Source organism: Pseudophryne corroboree, chromosome 6 (genome assembly GCF_028390025.1).
Source record: "Pseudophryne corroboree isolate aPseCor3 chromosome 6, aPseCor3.hap2, whole genome shotgun sequence".
Lineage (NCBI taxonomy): Eukaryota > Metazoa > Chordata > Amphibia > Anura > Myobatrachidae > Pseudophryne > Pseudophryne corroboree.
The window spans coordinates 195,576,706-195,597,942 of record NC_086449.1 but is presented as its reverse complement, the minus strand read 5'-3'; the positions used below and the strand labels follow the sequence as shown (position 1 = coordinate 195,597,942).

Below are 21,237 nucleotides of genomic sequence, written 5' to 3'. Positions count from 1 at the left end.
GTGGCATTAAATATCCAACTAGTCACCCCTGGCCGGGGTACCCTGGGGGAGTGGGGACCCCTTCAATCAAGGGGTCCCCCCCCCCCAGCCACCCAAGGGCCAGGGGTGAAGCCCGAGGCTGTCCCCCCCCATCCAATGGGCTGCGGATGGGGGGGCTGATAGCCTTTTGTGATCATGAAAAGAATATTGTTTTTTCCAGCAGTACTACAAGTCCCAGCAAGCCTCCCCCGCAAGCTGGTACTTGGAGAACCACAAGTACCAGCATGCGGGAGAAAAGCGGGCCCGCTGGTACCTGTAGTACTACTGGAAAAAAAATACCCAAATAAAAACAGGACACACACACCGTCGACAGTAAAACTTTATTTCATACGTCGACACACACATACTTACCTATGTTCACACGCCGACATCGGTCCTCTTCTCCATGTAGAATCCACGGATACCTGAAAATAAAAGATCAATATACTCACCTCAAGCAGGGTCCAGAGATAAATCCACGTACTTGTAGAAAATAACAAACCGGACACCCGACCAAACGGACTGAAAGGGGTCCCATGCTGACACATGGGACCCCTATCCCCGAATGCAGAGAGACCTCTCAGTGACAGCTGTCACTGAAAGGTCTCTAAAGCCAATCAGGAAGCGCAACTTCGGTGCGCTCACCTGATTGGCTGTGCGCTGTCTGAACTCAGACAGCGCATCGCACAGCCCCGTCCATTATATTCAATGGTGGGAACTTAGCAGCTAGCGGTGAGGTCACCCGCCGGTCAGCGGCTGACCGCGGGTTAACCCCACCGCTACCCGCAAAGTTCCCACCATTGAAAGTAATGGAGCGGCTTTGCGATGCGCTGTCTGACAGCACAGACAGCGCACAGCCAATCAGGTGAGCGCCACGGAAGTAGCGCTTCCTGATTGGCTGAAGGGACTTCAGTGACAGGAGTCACGTGATGTCCCGGCATTCGGGAGAAAGGGGTCTGATGTGTCAGCATGGGACCCCTTTCAGTCCGGTATGGAGCGGGTATTTGCGTTTTTTTTTTTTTTACAAGTACGTGGATTTATCTCTCTGAACGTGGATTTATCTCTGGACGCTGGAAGGTGAGTATAATTTTTTCACAGGTACCTCGGATCGTCGGAGACCGTGGCAGTCGGCGTGTCAATATAGGTAAGTATGTGTGTGTCGGTAGTGTGTAATAAAGTTTTACTTTCACGGTGTGTGTGTACTGTTTTTATTTGGGTATTTTTTTTCCAGTAGTACTACAGGTACCAGCGGGCCCGTTTTTCTCCCGCATGCTGGTACTTGTGGTTCTCCAAGTACCAGCTTGCGGGGGAGGCTTGCTGGGACTTGTAGTACTACTGGAAAAAACAATATCTTTTTATTATCACAAAAGGCTATCAGCCCCCCCATCCGCAGCCCATTGGATGGGGGGGGACAGCCTCGGGCTTCACCCCTGGCCCTTGGGTGGCTGGGGGGGGGGACCCCTTGATTGAAGGGGTCCCCACTCCCCCAGGGTACCCCGGCCAGGGGTGACTAGTTGGGTAGTTAATGCCACGGCCGCAGGGCACGGCATAAAAGTGACCCCCGGCTGTGGCATTATCTGTCCAGCTAGTGGAGCCCGATGCTGGTGTTAAAAATACGGGGGACCCCTACTCTTTTTGTCCCCCGTATTTTTGGCACCAGCACCAGGCGCAGAGCCCGGTGCTGGTTTTAAAAATACGGGGGATCCCTGCCCAATTTTTCCCCTGCATTTTTAGAACCAGGACCCAGCTCGAAGAGCCCGAGGCTGGTTATGCTTTGGAGGGGGGACCCCACGCCATTTTTTTTTCCGGGTTTTTTCCCGTTTTTTAAAATCGCGGCAAAATCCGCCAAATCGGCCGATTTTCGCCCGCGATTCTGGCGAATCCGTTTTTCATTGAATATGGTGAATTCCGGCAGCCACCTGCCGGAATTCACCTGGCGAATTTAGTCGAATTAAAAAACGGCGAAAAATTGCCGCGATTCGCCGTGAATTGCATATACCCCAAAGGATGCTTACCTCCATATTCCGATATGGCCGCCTCATCAGGCCTACATCAGGTTTGCTCTGTTGGAGGAACACTAACAGTTCCAGGCACTACCCTTCGGCCTATCCTCGACCCCAAGGGGCTTCACCAAAGTATTGACGGAGGTGATGTTCCAACTCAGGATTCAGGGAGTGAACATTGTCCCTACCTGGACGATCTCCTGATCAAAGCACGATCAAAGGAACTTCTGCTGGACAGCATCTGCCGCACGACATCCCTGTTGTCACACACCACGGTTTGGATTCTGAATTTTCAAAAATCCCACCTGGAGCCAACCATGCGTCTCCAGTTCCTCGCAATGATCCTGGACTCAGTGGCTCAGAAGGTCTTCCTTCCTGCAGACAAGGCGAAGGCACTTCAGGAGTTGGTTCGGGCAGTTCTGCAGCCAAACCGGGTCTCGGTACATCTTTGCACCCGTCTGTTTGGAAAGATGGTGGCCTCCTTCGAGGCCATTCAAGTTGGCAGATTCCATGCAAGGACATTCCAACTTGATCTCCTAAAGAAGTGGTCGAACTCACATCCGCAGATGCACTAGGTCATATGTCTCTCATCACAGGCCAGGATTTCTCTCCTGTGGTGATTGCAACCCTCCAACCTCTTGGAGGGGGGAGCTTCGGGATCCAGGATTGGATTCTCTTGATAATGGACGCAAGCCTTCGGGGCTGGGGAGCTGTCACCCAAGGGGCACAGTTTCAGGGAAGGTGGTCAAGCCTCGTAGCCTGCCTTCCTATAAACATGCTGGAACTGAGAGCGATATACAATGCTCTGCTGCAGGCTTCTCATCTGCTCCAAGGTCAAGCCATTTAGGTTCAATCAGACAATGCCACGGCAGTGGCTTACGGCAAGGAGGGACTAAAGCAAAGTACCCACGGGCCGATGTGGGAGAGATGTGTGCTGAGCGAACCGCTCAGCACACATCTCCTCCCGCACGCTCAGCACAGCGCGATGTGTGCTGAGCGTGCGGGGGGAGACGGGGGGGCCGCTCATTTCACCCAGCGGGTGAAATGAGTGACCTGCTAGATTGGCCTGCACGGCAGGCCAATCTAGCACCAGCGATAGCTATGCGCGGGGCTGTGCATCGCTATCGCTGTGGGGGGTACACACGAAGCGATCATGCTTAAAATCTAAGCAATCTAGTCAGATTGCTTAGATTTTAAGCAGCGATCGCTCCGCGAGTACCCCCTTTAAGAGCAGGGCCTGCATGCGGGAGGAGGTATCTAAGATTCTCCTCTGGGTCAAGAGGAATGCAAGGTCGGTGTCGGCCATATTCATTCCAGGAGTAGACAACTGGGAGGCAGACTTCCTCAGTCGTCATAACCTACACCCAGGAGAGTGGGGACTCCACCTGCAGGTATTTCGACTGATAACAGATCGGTGGGGCTGTCCGCAGATCGATCTGATGGCCTCGCTGCACAACAACAAGCTTCAGTGCTATTGTTTCAGGATGAGGGACCCTCTGGAAGCGGCAGTGGATGCGCTGACAACGCCATGGGTTTACCGGCTGGTGTACCTGTTTCCTCTGATTCTGTTGCTCCCCAGGGTTCTAAAAAGAATCCGAAGAGATGGAGTTCAGGCAATTCTCATTGCCCCCGACTGGCCTCAAAGGGTTTGGTACGCGAATCTTCTGGCCATGGCAATAGAAGACCCCTGGCCCCTGCCACTTTGGGAGGATCTTCTTCTGCAAGGACCGTTCGTCTACCCGGACTTACGGCGGCTTTGTTTAATGGCATGACGGTTGAGCGGACCCTTCTAGGTGAGAAGGGAATTCCGGGTACGGTTATTACCACTATGATTCAAACCAGGAAAGCTGTCACGTCGAAGCATTACCACCATATCTGGAAACGATAAGTCTCCAGGTGTGAGGGCTGAAAATATCCACCTGCGGATTTCATCATGGGACGCTTTTTGCATTTCTTACTGGGGTGGATATGGGCCTAAGGTTGGGCTCCATAAAGGTTCAGATCTCTGCCTTGTCCATTTTCTTTCAGAAGAAATTGGCTGCTTTGCCTGAGGTACAGATGTTCCTGCAGGGTGTCCTTTACATCCAGCCTCCTTTTGTGCCTCCCACGACACCTTAGGATCTACAAGTGGTTTTGACCTTTCTACAGTCTTCTTGGTTTGAATCTCTGATGTTAGTAGAGGTCAAGTACCTTACGTGGAAGACGGTCATGCTCCTTGGCTTCCACCAGGCGCGTTTCAGAACTTGGCGCTTCGTCTTTTAGGAGTCCCTACCTGGTCTTTCATGAGGACAGAGCGGAACTCAGGACTCGACAACAATTCCTGCCTAAGGTGGTTTCTGCATTCCACCTCAGCCTATTGTGGTTCCGGCGGCTTCGACCACTTTCTCAATTCCTGAGTCCTTGGGTATGGTGCGAGCCCTGAGGATTTATGTCAAGAGGACTGCTGCTGTCCGAAAATCGGATTCCCTCTTTGTGCTGTATTATGCTCACAAAAAGGGTCGTCCTGCTTCAAAGCAGTCTATTGCCCGTTGATTAGACTTACTATTCAACAGGCCTACGCTTCGGTGGCTTTGCCTATTCCTCGGTCTGTCAAGGCCCATTCTACCAGGTCTGTGGTTTCTTCCTGGGCGGCTGCCCGTGGTGTCTCGGCCTTGCAACTGTGCCGGGCCGCTACCTGGTCGGGGACAAACACGTTTGTAAAGTTCTACAGGTTTGATACCCTGGCTACGGAGGATGTCCAGTTTGGACATACGGTGCTGCAGGTGTCGCAACATGTTCCCACCCGTTCTGGCAGCTTTGGGATGTCCCCATCGTACTAAGTGTCCCCAGTATCCCTTATGGATGATAGAGAAAGGAGGCTATTAATTACCTACCGGTAAATACTTTTCTCGTAGTCCATAAGGGATACTGGGCACCCGCCTCTGTGCTTCGACTTTTCTGCAAGTTATTGTTCTTGTGTGAAGTTGTTTACATCAGCTGTTGCTGTTTCTGGATTCACTAGCTGTTGCTAGTATGTATGATCTGATGTGTGCTGGTTTGTTAATCTCACCACTAGTTTTCCTAGACTGAGCTGTGAGGGAGGGCATAGAGGGGAGGAGCCAGCACACTGTTGAAGAAATATAAAGTGTGCCGGCTCCTTTGGACCCCATCTATACCCACATCGTACTAAGTGTCCCCAGTATCCCTTATGGACTACGAGAAAAGGATTTACCGGTAGGTAATTAAAATCCTCTTTATTCTATGGTGGGTATCATAAGTTCAGCTGTAATCCTTACATAGTCAGTGTAGAGTGTGTCACTTATATATTGTAAATACTAGTATTTAGAGGCTTACACTGCTCATTGCATCCTTATAGAAAGTAAAGAGTGACACTTCAGTAGTGGACAGCTCCATCCAGTCCTTTATCACAGAGCGCGGAGACCTGGACTTTGCTGAGATGCTGTGGTGCAAGATGAGGAAAAGTAAGAGCTATCGAATCTCATTGTATTCAAGCTATATTTGTATCACCGTATCACAGTATACAACGTCTGATTTTTAATTTTGGATAAGGGATACTCAACCTGTATGTGTAATACAAAAGTAACAAATGTTTCAATGTCATTTTCTGAAGATTTGTTAGGCCACAGCAGTGTTTATTTGCCCTGGCCATCTTATACTTTTTTCAGACACAAATGTCTGAAAATCCCGGCTGTTACCTGGCATTTCAGTGCTGGGTAGTTTTGCCGGTCCCTGCCTGACCCCCCCTATCACACAAGCAAATTAACGGGTTAAGAATTTCTACCCAGTAATTTGCAGATCAACACGGGTATTTTGTCTGTGTGAAAGGGTCAACCTGGGTCAAAATTCCCCGGTCTCCAACCCTGGTAAATTCCTGGGTCGAAGTCCCGGGAATTTCAACCTGGGTTGACCCTTTCACACAGAAAAAGGACCCGTGTTTTTGGCAAAATACCAGGTAGAACTTCTTCACCCGGGAATTTGCCTTTCTGTGTGAAAGGGCTATAACTGTGAGTTTCTCTGTAGTATTACACTGTACTAAGGCTATCAAATCTGCCATCATGTTTCCTAATATTCCTGACTGATCTCCTCTGCAATATGAGCAGTCACACTGTGTAGCATGCAATGCGAGCTATTACCTTATCACTTCTCTCCTGCACAGTGCACCAATGGCAATTAAATATTCTTTCTCTTTTTTGTGTTATGAAGGCGTCTCCTCTTATCAAGATGTCACAAACTGCTTCTCTCTCATCATACAGTCGCTGAGATATGGGGAGGTGCACCCTTGGGTAAGATTGCTGCACATCTTTACTTTTTTAACATAATTTCATATTCTAGTCCAATTAACATACCACTCTGAGTAACACAGTAGGAAAAGTAGCATTGGTTAAGTATAAGAACTGTACAGCCTAAATGGCAGTCATTGAATTGTCAAAGAAAACATGCATACCCATCAGTAGCGGATCTTGCCACGGGCAAGCAGGACTTTTGCCCGGGGCGCCGCCTTCCGGAGGGCGCCGCACCAGGGCAAGATCCGCTGCTGCTGTGTGCTGCCCGCTGCCCCCCGCTCCCCTCCCCCCCCCCTCGCTGCCGCTGTGAAGGGAAACTAGACGCGTACGCGTCTAGTTTCCCTTTGTGGAGAGGTCCTTTACTGTGCGGTGCGTGATGACGTCATCGCGCACCGCACATCATTTCAGTCTGTACAGGGGTGTAAATGACCACGCCCCCTGTGCGAAGCCACGCCCCCTATTGCCGCCCGGGGCGCACAGAGCGCCAGAGCCGGCCCTGATACCCATCCATGCATGTTGCCAGATGAACCTGTAATTGAGGGTAAAAAGCATCTCTTGCACCTGCAGCCAAGTGGCGGAAATTATTATTTCTCTTACGTCCTAGAGGATGCTGGGGACTCCAAAAGGACCATGGGGTATAGACTGGATCCGCAGGAGACATGGGTACACTATAAGACTTTGAATGGGTGTGAACTGGCTCCTCCCTCTATGCCCCTCCTCCAGACCTCAGTTAGATTCTGTGCCCAGAGAGACTGGACACACACTAGGGGAGCTCTCCTGAGTTTCTCTGAAAAGACTTTGTTAGGTTTTTTATTTTCAGGGAGACCTGCTGGCTACAGGCTCCCTGCATCGAGGGACTGAGGGGAGAGAAGTCAGACCTACTTCTTCTGAGTTAAGGGCTCTGCTTCTTAGGCTACTGGACACCATTAGCTCCAGAGGGTTCGATCACTTGGTGCGCCTAGCTGCTTGTTCCCGGAGCCGCGCTGTCACCCCCCTCACCGAAGCCAGAAGAAAGATGCCGGGTGAGTATACAGAAGCAAGAAGACTTCAGTGACGGCAGAAGACTTCAGTATCGGAGGTACAGCGCAGCGGTCGCGCTGCGCCCCATGCTCCCACACATACACCAACGGCACTCACAGGGTGCAGGGGGGGGCGCCCTGGGCAGCAAGTTGCTGGAGATATATAAACTGGCAAAAGAGCATATATTAGTGCCTAGGCACTAAATATAAGACCCCCGCCAGTGTAAATATTTAAAATTATGCGGGACTACAGTGCACCGGGAGGGGGCGTGGCTTAGCCCTCACAGCTTACCAGGGCCATTTTTCTCTCTTCACAAACATTGCATATGGGCGCTGGGGTGTGAGCTGGTATACTCCCTCTGTGTTCTCTCTAACAGGCTTCTCTGTGGGTCTGTCCCCTATTGCCAGTGTGAGTGTGTGTGTGTCGGTACGGTGTGTCGACATGTCTGAGGTTGAGTGCTCCTCCCCGGAGGAAGTTACTGGGGGCGCAGAGAAAGATTTGGGAATGACTCTGTCGGCACCGCCGACTGCTGACTGGGTGGTCATGTTGAGTACATTGAATGCAAATGTGGCATTATTGTCTAAGAGGCTGGATAAATCTGATTCTCAGACACAAACGTGGAGAAAATCCATGGAGGAAGCCTTATCCCAGGTACAGGCCCCCTCAGGGTCACAAAAGCGTTCATTTACCCAGATGGCGGATTCTGATACCGACACGGACTCTGATTCCAGTGTCGACTTTAGTGGGGCCAGTTTACATCCAAAAGTGGTTAAGAGTATTCAGTACATGATTGTGGCAATTAAAGATGTTTTACATATTTCTGAAGTGCCTGCTGTTCCAGATACAAGGGTTTGTTTATATAAGGGGAACGTTTCCCCCCTCTCATGAACTGAATGCTCTTTGTGAAAAAGCTTGGGAATCGCCTGACAAAAGGTGGCAGATTCCCAAGAGAATTTTTATGGCATATCCTTTCCCCTCTGACGACAGGGAAAAGTGGGAGTCATCTCCCAATGTGGACAAGGCCCTGTCCCGGCTGTCCAAGAAGGTGGCGCTTCCGTCTCCCGACACTGCTGCCCTCAAGGATCCTGCGGATCGTAAGCAGGAAACGACATTAAAGGCCATTTATGTCACTACGGGTGCACTCCTCAGACCTGCCGTGGCGTCGGCATGGGTGAGTAGTGCTATTGCTAAGTGGGCTGATAATTTGGCGTCTGACATGGATACCCTGGATAGGGATAACATTCTTTTGGCTCTCGGTTATATCAGGGATGCTCCAGCTTACCTAAAGGATGCGGCGAGGGATATTGGCATCTTGGGGATCAAGGGCCAATGCCATGGCAGTCTCGGCCAGGAGAGCGCTGTGAATTAATCAATGGAATGCTGATGCCGACTCCAAGAAAGCTATGGAAGCTCTCCCTTATAAAGGTAGTGTCTTGTTTGGTGACGGCCTCGCTGACCTGGGGTCTACCGCTACAGCGGGTAAGTCATCTTTTCTTCCTTATGTTCCAGCACAACAGGAAAAGGCACCCCATTATCAGATGCAGTCCTTTCGGCCTAATAAATACAAAAAAGGAAGAGGCTCGTCCTTCCTTGCTTCAAAAGGTAGAGGAAGGGGAAAAAGGGCGCCTGCTGTGTCAGGCTCCCAGGACCAAAAGTCCTCCCCGGCCTCTGCCAAGTCCACCGCATGACGCTAGGGCTCCCCTACGGGAGTCTGTGCTAGTGGGGGCGCCTCTCAGACTCTTCAGTCAGGTCTGGTTTCACTCAGGCCTAGATCCTTGGGTCTTAGACATAGTGTCCCAAGGGTACAAACTGGAGTTTCAGGAGGTGCCCCCCCCCCCACCGATTTTTCAAATCAGCCTTGCCAGTTTCTATCCCAGAAAGGGAAGTAGTGAGTGCTGCGATACAAAAGCTGTGTCAACAGAGTGTCATTGTCCCGGTACCCCCGTCCAAACGGGGAGAAGGGTTTTATTCAAGCCTCTTTGTCGTACCAAAGCTGGACGGCTCGGTCAGACCGATCCTGAACCTAAAGTCCCTCAATCTGTATTTGAAAACTTTCAAGTTCAAGATGGAATCTCTTCGAGCAGTGATCTCCAGTCTAGAAGGGTGGGATTTTATGGCGTCAGTCGACATAAAAGATGCCTACTTACACGTCCCGATATATCCTCCACATCAAGCTTACCTGAGATTTGCGGTGCAGGATTATCATTACCAATTTCAGACGTTGCCGTTTGGGCTTTCCACGGCCCGAGGATCTTCACCAAAGTGATGGCGGAAATGATGGTACTCCTACACAAGCAAGGTGTCACAATTATCCCGTACTTGGACGATCTCCTGATAAAGGCGAGATCGAAGGAGCAGTTGCTAAGAAATGTGGAACGCTTCCTGACAGTTCTGCAACATCATGGTTGGATTCTAAATTTTCCAAAATCTCAGTTGATTCCGACAACTCTGCTGCCTTTCTTGGGCATGATCCTGGACATGGAACTGCAAAGAGTGTTTCTTCCAGCGGAAAAAGCTCTGGAAATCCAATGCATGGTCAAGGAGATTCTGAAACCGGCAAGAGTGTCGATTCATCAATACACTTGAGTGCTAGGGAAGATGGTTGCGGCTTACGAAGCCATTCCGTTTGGCAGGTTTCATGCACGGGTGTTTCAGTGGGACCTGCTGGACAAATGGTCCGGGTCTCACCTGCACATGCACCGGAAAATAAGTCTATCTTCCAGGACCAGATTTTCTCTCCTGTGGTGGCTGCAAAGTTCTCACCTTCTAGAGGGACGCAGGTTCGGAATCCAGGATTGGGTTATGCTGACCACGGATGCAAGTCTCCGAGGCTGGTGAGCAGTCACGCTAGGAAGAAGTTTCTAGGGAAAATGGTCAAGCCAGGAAACTTGTCTCCACATAAACGTTCTGGAGTTAAGAGCCATTTACAACGGCCTTCTGCAAGCGGAATACCTGCTTCGAGGTCTACCTGTCCTGATTCAGTCGGACAACGTAACAGCGGTAGCGTGCGTAAACCGCCAGGGCGGAACAAAGAGCAGAGCGGCGATGGCGGAGACCACAAGAGTTCTCCGCTGGGCGGAAAAGCACGTGAGCGGGGAGTGGGCTCTTCATCAAGAGGTATTTGCAGAAGTGACAAGGCGTTGGGGAATTCCTCAAATAGACATGATGGCGTCTCGCCTCAACAAGAAGCTTCCGAGGTATTGTTCCAGGTCAAGGGACCCCCAAGCCAGTGCAGTGGACGCCCTGGTAACTCCGTGGGTGTTTCAGTCGGTATATGTGTTCCCTCCACTTCCTCTCATTGCAAAAGTGTTGAGGATCATAAGATGAACAAGGGTTCCGGCAGTACTCGTCGTTCCAGATTGGCCACGGAGGGCCTGGTATCCGGATCTTCAGGAATTGCTCATAGAAGATCCTTGGCCGCTTCCTCTCAGAGAGGACCTGTTACTGCAGGGGCATGCGTATTTCAGGACTTACCGCGGCTGCGTTTGACGGCGTGGAGGTTGAACGCCAAATCCTAGCTCGAAAGGGTATTCCCGGGGAAGTCATCCCCACTCTCCTTAAGGCTACAAAGGAGGTCACGGCGAAGCATTATCACCGTATTTGGAGAAAATGTGTCGTGGTGTGAAGCCAAGCAAGCTCCTGCGGAGGAGTTTCAGCTGGGTCGTTTCCTCCATTTTTTGCAGGCAGGTGTGGATGCAGGCCTGAAATTAGGTTCCATCAAAGTGCAGATTTCGGCTTTATCTATTTTCTTTCAAAAAGAATTGGCCGCCCTTCCAGAAGTTCAGACTTTTGTGAAGGGAGTGCTGCATATCCATCCTCCGTTGTGCCACCCGTGGCACCGTGGGATCTTGACGTGGTGTTACAATTTCTCTGACGTCCTAGTGGATGCTGGGGACTCCGTAAGGACCATGGGGATATAGCGGCTCCGCAGGAGACAGGGCACAATAATAAAAGCTTTAGGATCAGGTGGTGTGCACTGGCTCCTCCCCCTATGACCCTCCTCCAAGCCTCAGTTAGATTTTTGTGCCCGGCCGAGAAGGGTGCAATCTAGGTGGCTCTCCTGAGCTGCTTAGAATAAAAGTTTAAGTTAGGTTTTTTTCTTTCAGTGAGACCTGCTGGCAACAGGCTCACTGCTACGAGGGACTTAGGGGAGAGAAGTAAACTCACCTGCGTGCAGGATGGATTTGCTTCTTAGGCTACTGGACACCATTAGCTCCAGAGGGAGTCGGAACACAGGTCTCACCCTGGGGTTCGTCCCGGAGCCGTGCCGCCGACCCCCCTTGCAGATGCCGAAGTTGAAGAGGTCCAGAGATCCAGAAACAGGCGGCAGAAGACTTTCAGTCTTCATAAGGTAGCGCACAGCACTGCAGCTGTGCGCCATTGTTGTCAGCACACTTCACCAACAGTCACCAACTGTCACTGAGGGTGCAGGGCGCTGGGGGGGGCGCCCTGGGCAGCAATGTATAATACCTTTTTATGGCTAAAATACATCACATATAGCCCTTGAGGCTATATGGATGTATTTAACCCCTGCCAGATCTCACAAACTCCGGGAGAAGAGCCCGCCGAAAAGGGGGCGGGGCCTATTCTCCTCAGCACACGGCGCCATTTTCCTGCTCAGCTCTGCTGTGAGGAAGGCTCCCAGGCTCTCCCCTGCACTGCACTACAGAAACAGGGTTAAAACAGAGAGGGGGGGCACTTATTTGGCGATATGATTACATATATAAAAATGCTATAAGGGAAAACACTTGTATAAGGGGTTGTCCCTGTATAATTATAGCGTTTTTGGTGTGTGCTGGCAAACTCTCCCTCTGTCTCCCCAAAGGGCTAGTGGGGTCCTGTCCTCTATCAGAGCATTCCCTGTGTGTGTGCTGTGTGTCGGTACGTGTGTGTCGACATGTAGGAGGACGATGTTGGTGAGGAGGCGGAGCAAATTGCCTGTATTGGTGATGTCACTCTCTAGGGAGTCGACACTGGAATGGATGGCTTATTTAGGAATTACGTGATAATGTCAACACGCTGCAAGGTCGGTTGACGACATGAGACGGCCGGCAAACAAATTAGTACCTGTCCAGGCGTCTCAGACACCGTCAGGGGCTTGTAAAAACGCCCATTTACCTCAGTCGGTTGACACAGACACAGACACGGACACTGACTCCAGTGTCGACGGTGAATAAACAAACGTATTTTCCTTTAGGGCCATACGTTTCATGTTAAGGGCAATGAAGGAGGTGTTACATATTTCTGATACTACAAGTACCACAAATAAGGGTATTATGTAGGGTGTGAATAAACTACTTGTAGTTTTTCCTGAATCAGATAAATTAAATGAAGTGTGTGATGATACGTGGGTTTCCTCCGATAGAAAATTATTGGCGGTATACCTTTTCCCGCCAGAAGTTAGGGCGAGTTGGGAAACACACCTTAGGGTGGATAAGGCGCTCACACGCTTATAAAAACAAGGGGCGTTACCGTCTCCAGATACGGCAGCCCTCAAGGAGCCAGCTGATAGGAAGCTGAAAAATATCCTAAAAGTATATACACACATACTGGTGTTATACTACGACCAGCAATCGCCTCAGCCTGGATGTGCAGCGCTGAGGGGGCTTGGTCGGATTTCCTGACTGAAAATATTGATACCCTTGACAGGGACAAGATTTTATTGACTATAGATGCATTTCTATATATGCGAGATGCGCAGAGGGATATTTGCATTCTGGCATCAAGAGTAAATGTGATGTCCATATCTGCCAGACGAAGACACGACAGTGGTCAGGTGATGCAGATTCCAGACGGCACATGGAAGTATTGCCGTATAAAGGGGCTGTCCATCGGACCTGGTGGCCATGGCAACAGCTGAAAAATCCACCTTTTGTTACCCCAAGTCACATCTCAGCAGAAAAGGACACAGTCTTTTCAGTCTCAGTCCTTTCGTCCCCATAAGGGCAGGCGGGCAAAAGGGCCAGTCATATCTGCCCAGGGGTAGAGGAAAGGGAAGAAGACTGCAGCAGGCAGCCCATTCCCAGGAACAGAAGCCCTCCACAGCTTCTGCCAAGTCCGCAGCATGACGCTGGGGCAGTACAAGCGGACTCAGGTGCGGTAGGGGGTCATCTCAAGAGTTTCAGCACGCAGGGGGCTCACTCACAAGTGGACTCCTGGATTCTACACGTAGTATCCCAGGTGTACATTGGAAATTCGAGACGTCTCCCCCTCACAAGTTCCTGAAGTCTGCTTTACCAACGTCTCCCTCCGACAGGGAGGCAGTATTGGGAACAATTCACAGGCTGTATTCCCAGCAGGTGATAATCAAAGTACCCCTTCTACAACAAGGGAAGGGGTATTATTCCACACTATATTGTGGTACTGAAGCCAGACGGCTCGGTGAGATCTGAAATATTTGAACACTTACATACAAGCGTTCAAATCAAGATGGAGTCACTCAGAGTAGTGATAGCGAACCAGGAAGAAGGGGACGATATGGTGTCACTGGATATCAGGGACGCTTACCTACATGTCCAAATTTGCCTTCTCACCAAGGGTACCTCAGGTTCGTGGTACAGAACTGTCACTATCAGTTCAGACGCTGCCGTTTGGATTGTCCACGGCACCCCGGGTCTTTACCAAGGTAATGGCCGAAATGATGATTCTTCTTAAAAGAAATATGGACGCTTTCCTGATAAAGGCAAGGTCCAGAGAACAGTTGGAGGTCGAGGTAGCACTATCTTAAGTAGTTCTACGACAGCACGAGTGGATTCTAAATATTCCAAAATCGCAGTTTTTTCCGACGACACGTCTACTGTTCCTAGGGATGATTCTGGACACAGTCCAGAAAAGGATGTTTTCTCCCGGAGAAGAAAGCCAGGGAGTTATCCGAGCTAGTCAGGAACCTCCTAAAACCAGGAAAAGTATCAGTGCATCATTGCACAAGGATCCTGTGAAAAATGGTGGTTTCTTACAAAGCGATCCCATTCGGTAGATTTCACGCAAGAACCTTTCCGTGGGATCTGCTGGAAAAATGGTCCGGATCGCATCTTCAGATGCATCAGCGGATAACCCTGTCTCCAAGGACAAGGGTGTTTCTTCTGCGGTGGCTGCAGAGTGCTCATCTATGAAAGGGCCGCAGATTCGGCATTCAGGACTGGGTCCTGGTGACCACGGATGCCAGCCTGAGTGGCTGGGGAGCAGTCACACAAGGAAAAAATTTCCAGAGAGTGTGATCAAGTCTGGAGACTTCTCTCCACATAAATATACTGGAGCTAAGGGCAATTTACAATGCTCTAAGCTTAGCAAGACCTCTGCTTCAAGGTCAGCCGGTATTGATCCAGTGGGACAACATCACGGCAGTCGCCCACGTAAGCAGGGCGGCACAAGAAGCAGGAGGGAAATGGCAGAAACTACAAGGATTCTTCGCTGGGCGAAAAATCATGTGATAACACTCTCAGCAGTGTTCATTCCGGGAGTGGAAAACTGGGAAGCAGACTTCCTCAGCAGGCATGACCTCTACCCGGGAGAGTGGGGACTTCATCGGGAAGTCTTCCACATGATTGTAAACCGTTGGGAAAAACCAAAGGTGGACATGATGGCGTCCCGCCTGAACAAAAAACTAGACAGATATTGCGCCAGGTCAAGGGACCCTCAGGCAATAGCAGTGGACGCTCTGGTAACACTGTGGGTGTACCAGTCAGAGTATGTGTTCCCTCCTATGCCTCTCATACCAAAAGTACTGAGAATCATAAGAGGGAGATGAGTAAGAACGATACTCGTGGTTCCGGATTGGCCAAGAAGGACTTGGTACCCGAAACTTCAAGAGATGTTCACGGAAGACCCGTGGCCTCTACCTTTAAGAAAGGACCTGCTCCAGCAGGGGCCTTGTCTGTTCCAAGACTTGCCGCGTTTGACGGCATGGCGGTTGAACGCCGGATCCTGAAAGGGCATTCCAGATGAAGTCATCCCTACCCTGGTCAAAGACAGGAAGGATGTAACCGCAAAACATTTTCACCGCATTTGGTGAAGATATGTTGCGTGGTGTGAGGCCAAGAAGGCCCCTACAGAGGAATTCCAACTGGGTCGTTTCCTACATTTCCTGAAAACAGGACTGTCTATGGGCCTAAAATTAGGGTCCATTAAGGTTCAAATTTCGGCCCTGTCGAATTTCTTCCAGAAAGAACTGGCTTTAGTGCCTGACGTTCAGATGTTTGTAAAAGGGGTACTGCATATACAGCCTAATTTTGTGCCCCAGTGGCACCTTGGGATCTCAATGTTGTTTTGAGTTTCCTAAAGTCACATTGGTTTGAACCACTCACCACTGTGGACTTAAAATATCTCACATGGAAGGTGACGATGCTATTAGCCCTGGCTTCAGCCAGGCGTGTGTCAGAATTGGCGGCTTTATCATATATAAAGCCCTTACTTAATTTTTCATTCTGACAGGGCAGAATTGAGGACTCGTCCTCAATTTCTCCTTAAGGTGTTTTCTGTTTTTCACATGAACCAACCTATTGTGGTACCTGCGGGTACTAGGGACTTGGAGGACTCCAAGTTACTTGACGTTGTCAGGGCCCTGAAAAATATGTTTCCAGGACGGCTGGAGTCAGAAAATCTGACTCGCTGTTTAGCCTGTATGCACCCAACAAGATGGGTGCTCCTGCTTCTAAGCAGACGATTGCTCGCTGGATTTGTAATACAATTCAGTTTACACATTCTGTGGCAGGCCTGCCACAGCCAAAATCTGTAAAAGCCCATTCCAAAAGGAAGGGGGCTCATCTTGGGCGACTGCCCGAGGGGTCTCGGCTTTACAACTTTGCCGAGCAGTTACTTGGTCAGGGGCAAACACGTTTGCTAAATTCTACAAATTTGATACCCTGGCTGAGGAGGACATGGAGTCTCTCATTCGGTGCTGCAGGGTCATCCGCACTCTCCCGCCCGTTTGGGAGCTTTGGTATAATCCCCATGGTCCTTACGGAGTCCCCAGCATCCACTAGGACGTCAGAGAAAATAAGATTTTACTTACCGATAAATCTATTTCTCGTAGTCCGTAGTGGATGCTGGGCGCCCATCCCAAGTGCGGATTGTCTGCAATACTTGTACATAGTTATTGTTACAAAAATCGGGTTATTCTTGTTGTGAGCCATCTTGTCAGAGGCTCCTTCGTTGTTATCATACTGTTAACTGGGTTCAGATCACAGGTTGTACGGTGTAATTGGTGTGGCTGGTATGAGTCTTACCCGGGATTCAATATCCTTCCTTATTATGCACGCTCGTCCGGGCACAGTATCCTAACTGAGGCTTGGAGGAGGGTCATAGGGGGAGGAGCCAGTGCACACCACCTGATCCTAAAGCTTTTATTATTGTGCCCTGTCTCCTGCGGAGCCGCTATATCCCCATGGTCCTTACGGAGTCCCCAGCATCCACTACGGACTACGAGAAATAGATTTATCGGTAAGTAAAATCTTATTTTCTTATGTCTTACTGGTTTGAACCTTTGCGAAAGGTTGAGTTGAAATTTCTCACTTGGAAAGTGGTCATGCTTTTGGTCTTGGCGTCCGCCAGACGGGTGTCGGAATTGGCGACTTTGTCTCACAAGAGCCCATATTTGATTTTCGATGTGGATAGAGCGGAATTGAGGACTCGTCAACAATTTCTGCCGAAGGTGGTTTCTTCGTTTCACATAAATCAACCTATTGTGGTGCCTGTGGCTACGGATGCCGTGGCGGTGCCAAAATCTCTCGATGTCGTAAGAGCTTTGAAAATTTATGTCGCCAGAACGGCTCTTGTTTGTCCTGTATGCTTCCAACAAGATTGGAAATCCTGCTTCCAAGCAGACTATTGCACGCTGGATTTGTAATACAATTCAGCACGCTCATTCTACGGCTGGATTGCCGTTGCCAAAGTCAGTGAAGGCCCATTCTACCAGGAAGGTGGGCTCATCTTGGGTGGCACTTCAGCTTTGCCGAGCAGCTACGTGGTCGGGTTCAAACACTTTTGCTAAGTTCTACAAGTTTGATACCCTGGCTGATGAGGACCTCATGTTTGCTCAATCGGTGCTGCAGAGTCGTCCGCACTCTCCCGCCCGGTCTGGAGCTTTGGTATAGACCCCATGGTCCTTTTGGAGTCCCCAGCATCCTCTAGGACGTAAGAGAAAATAGGATTTTAATACCTACCGGTAAATCCTTTTCTCCTAGTCCGTAGAGGATGCTGGGCGCCCATCCCAGTGCATACTGTTACTAGCAGTTGTATTGTTAGTTGTTGTATTCGGTGACACGACGGTTGTGTATCGGTTATGTTCAGCTTGTTGCTGTTTTTCGTTCATACTTTATCTGGTATTCCTGGTAATCCAGTTTAAACGGTGTGTTGTGGTGTGAGCTGGTATGCATCTCACCCTTAGTTTAACAAAAATCTTTTTCCTCGAAATGTCCGTCTCCCTGGGCACAGTTCCTATAACTGAGGTCTGGAGGAGGGTCATAGAGGGAGGAGCCAGTTCACACCCATTCAGAGTCTTATAGTGTGCCCATGTCTCCTGCGGATCCCGTCTATACCCCATGGTCCTTTTGGAGTCCCCAGCATCCTCTACGGACTAGGAGAAAAGGATTTACCGGTAGATATTAAAATCCTATTTTTTTTTTCTGGGGAGGGGGACACCCGATGGAGCTGATCAGTTTTTGCAGCTGCTACTGCAGCAGTGTTTTATGTATTTATATTCTGCTGTTGTCAGGGCTGCTGCAGGCACAGTTTTCATGCCCGTCACTCCGTCAGTTACTCTTCTCCGGTTGCCGGATCACTGGTGCAGCAGTTAGCTGCTCCAGGCAGTCCCTGGAGTACATCAGCCGAAGCAGGGAGGCAGTAGGCAAGTAGAGGCCCGGTCTTCTGCTCCCCCACTTTGCCGCCAGGTATGGCATTAAATCGGTGGCAAGTCCCTGAGTTTGATCATGGTGGTTGAGCCATTGCTCAGTCTCTCCTCCCCCAATCCCTTCCTAGGCATAGGCAGCTTGCCAGAGGCTCCAGCTCCCTCCTACTGTAGAAATTCAGCTTCTTTCTCTGCTGCAAGCAAGCTATCAAATCCTCAGAGAGAGCTCCTACCTCCTCTATACTTCATGTAGAGCCCTAATTATTAAATGGGATGAAAGGCTCCGAGCCTCGGAAAATAGGTATAAATGTTATATAAATACATTCTATATATACATATAGAGAGAGAGTTAATAAATTGTATGGAATATATATTAATAATCTGATATAGGTATACGTAATTGTATAATTGGTGGCGGTGAACATGGATTGCCTGACACTGCCAGGGCAATACAGCAGCACGATAGCGGGGGAGAGATGTGTGCTGAGCGGTTCGCTCAGCAGACATCTCCCCAAATCAGGCCGTGAATACGGCCCTTAAACTGTGCTTTACCAGGCAAACCAAAGTCCGGGACTAAGCACATTGTTAAGAGAGTTATCCTTTAATTTCGGATACTACATCGAGTGGAGCTACAACATACTGCTTGTATAGTATGTAAACCAGAAAAACAGACTACTCATCCATTAACATTTACTATATATATATTTTTTATTCTTTATTAAAGGCCCTTAAAAAACTGCGCAGCAACGAAATGAGACAAAGCCCTGGTCTATGGTGTAACATTTTTGTAGTGCATGCAATTTAGATGTATCACCCAAATGTATTTATTGTGGTGATATGGTTTGATATGACTGTGGTTATTCAATGTTATGTAAATCAATCTTTGCTTTACTATAAAGTTAACTATATATTTCCATATAAAGACTAGTACTACTACCTACCGGGTGAAGTGTTTGTTTAGAGGAAAACGAATTAAGGGCGCTGTGGGAAAGACAAACGATAGGCCTCAGATAAAGGTGTAGACCAGTGGATAGTATAATCAGAGTAGCAAACTCTTAGTGGGCACTCCACGTTAGTTAACACCAGGTAGTAAATTCCAGGCTCAATTATCTCAATATTTGGGCCTTTAACTTGTAGGCTTACCCAAGCAAGCCCAGGTCAGTATATAGCTTGGGTGGAGGCACATCCTTAGATAGTTACAGATAACCCTAGTTGAGGACAAAAAGGGTTCCAGTCACTACTGGGTGTCAGGTCATAGAATCGCAATCCCTAGCTCACCTGTATAGGTGTTCTGGTAGTGGTAAACATACTTTCTGCTGCGGGGTACACTGGGCTTCACAAGGATTAACATCGGGGTGTAGAGTAGGATCTTGATCCGAGGCACCAACAGGCTCAAAGCTTTGACTGTTCCCAAGATGCACAGCGCCGCCTCCTTTATAACCCTGCCTCCGTGCACAGGAGCTCAGTTTGTAAGTTGGTGCCATGCAGTAAGCAGGCAATCAACAGGAGGGCTGCCATTGCAGCCCATATTATAGCTTATTTCAGAAGAAAAGAAGAACTTTTGAAGACTTCAAGGGCTGCAGCTTTTATGTATGTCAAATAGACATTGTTTGCTGCAGCTCCATCACTCCCCCAGCGGCGCTGTATACTCCCACGCCCTGGTTGCCGGGTAACTACAGCGGAGGCTCCGGTGTCCTTCTGTTAGTCACACACACACACTCACCGCTGACCTCCGGGATCGCGTGGCCGCAGGTACAAGGGGAGGAAAGGGGTCTCTTTTGGCCCGCTTTTATCGTGATCTGGCGTGGACACTGTACAGGGCAGCCGCTCCACTAGTCACCAGGACACAGGGCACAGGTGGGGTTTTTTCTCTTCTTAAAACCCCGTTTTATTACAGCCCGCAGTGCCCGGTGGGGAAGCCAGCAGGGGAATAAGGCCTAAGCTGTAGCCCCTCCCCCAGCCCCAGGGCTCCATTTGGGTGAATGTTCCCGCCCTGGAGCTGCATATCTCTCCCTGACTCCCTGTCAGCTGCCATCACACGGAGCTGCGCTGTTCCTGGGACTGCTGGGACAAATCCTCTGTAAAGCCGCCTGCTCGCCAGCGCTGTGCATTTTACAGGACACTTAAGTATTCTACCTGTCAAGGGACAGTGTTAGTTAAGAAAGAGTGCATACATTCAGGGTTGTGTGGTACAAACACCCTGTGATATACATCCAGTATCTACTGTGTTTTGTTATATCTACTGTTTACATATATAGCTATGCTGAGTATTACTTTGTATTGCTAGTCCAGTGCAGTTTTATGGTGTATAATTTCTGCATGGTACGCTTGTGACTTTGTGTGTGTGTGCATGTAGCTGCTGCGTGGCTGCCATATCGGGTATTTCACTCAGCGTGCTACTCCTATATTCTGTAACCTGAGGGGCTAAGTGTGTCAGGTTTTCTAAATAATATAGGTACAGTTGTGCTCATAAGTTTACATACCCTAGCAGAATTTGTGATTTTCTGGCCATTTGTCAGAGAATATGAATGATAACTCACAAACTTTTCTTTCACTCATGGTTAGTGGTTGGGTGAAGCCATTTATTGTCCAACAACTCTGGTTACTCTTTTTAAATCATAATGAAAACAGAAACTATCCAAATGACCCTGATCAAAAGTTTACATACCCCAGTTCTTAATACCGTGTATTGCCCCCTTTAACATCAATGACAGCTTGAAGTCTTTTGTGGTAGTTGTGGATGAGGCTCTATATTTTCTCAGATGGTAAAGCTGCCCATTCTTCTTGGCAAAAAGCCTCCAGTTCCTGTAAATTCTTGGGCTGTCTTGCATGAACTGCACGTTTGAGATCTCCCCAGAGTGGCTCAATGATATTGAGGTCAGGAGACTGAGATGGACACTCCAGAACCTTCACTTTATTCTGCTGTAGCCAATGACAGGTCGACTTGGCCTTGTGTTTTGGATCATTGTCATGTTGGAACATCCAAGTACGTCCCATGCGCAGCTTCCGGGCTGATGAGTGCAAATTTTCCTTACAACTTCTGCTAGGGTATGTTAACTTATGAGCACAA

At 49.3% G+C, this 21,237-nt stretch overlaps 1 protein-coding gene across 2 annotated transcripts in view; it reads left to right on the top strand.

Annotated features, from left to right (window-relative positions):
• ZWILCH (zwilch kinetochore protein) overlaps positions 1-21,237 on the top strand; it is a 189,327-nt gene that overhangs the window by 145,766 nt on the left and 22,324 nt on the right. For both annotated transcript variants that reach the window (XM_063925568.1, XM_063925567.1), the window contains 2 exons: positions 5,377-5,482; positions 6,225-6,304. In XM_063925568.1, coding sequence (XP_063781638.1) covers positions 5,377-5,482; positions 6,225-6,304 — 186 coding nt within the window. The remainder of the gene's footprint in view (positions 1-5,376; positions 5,483-6,224; positions 6,305-21,237) is intronic.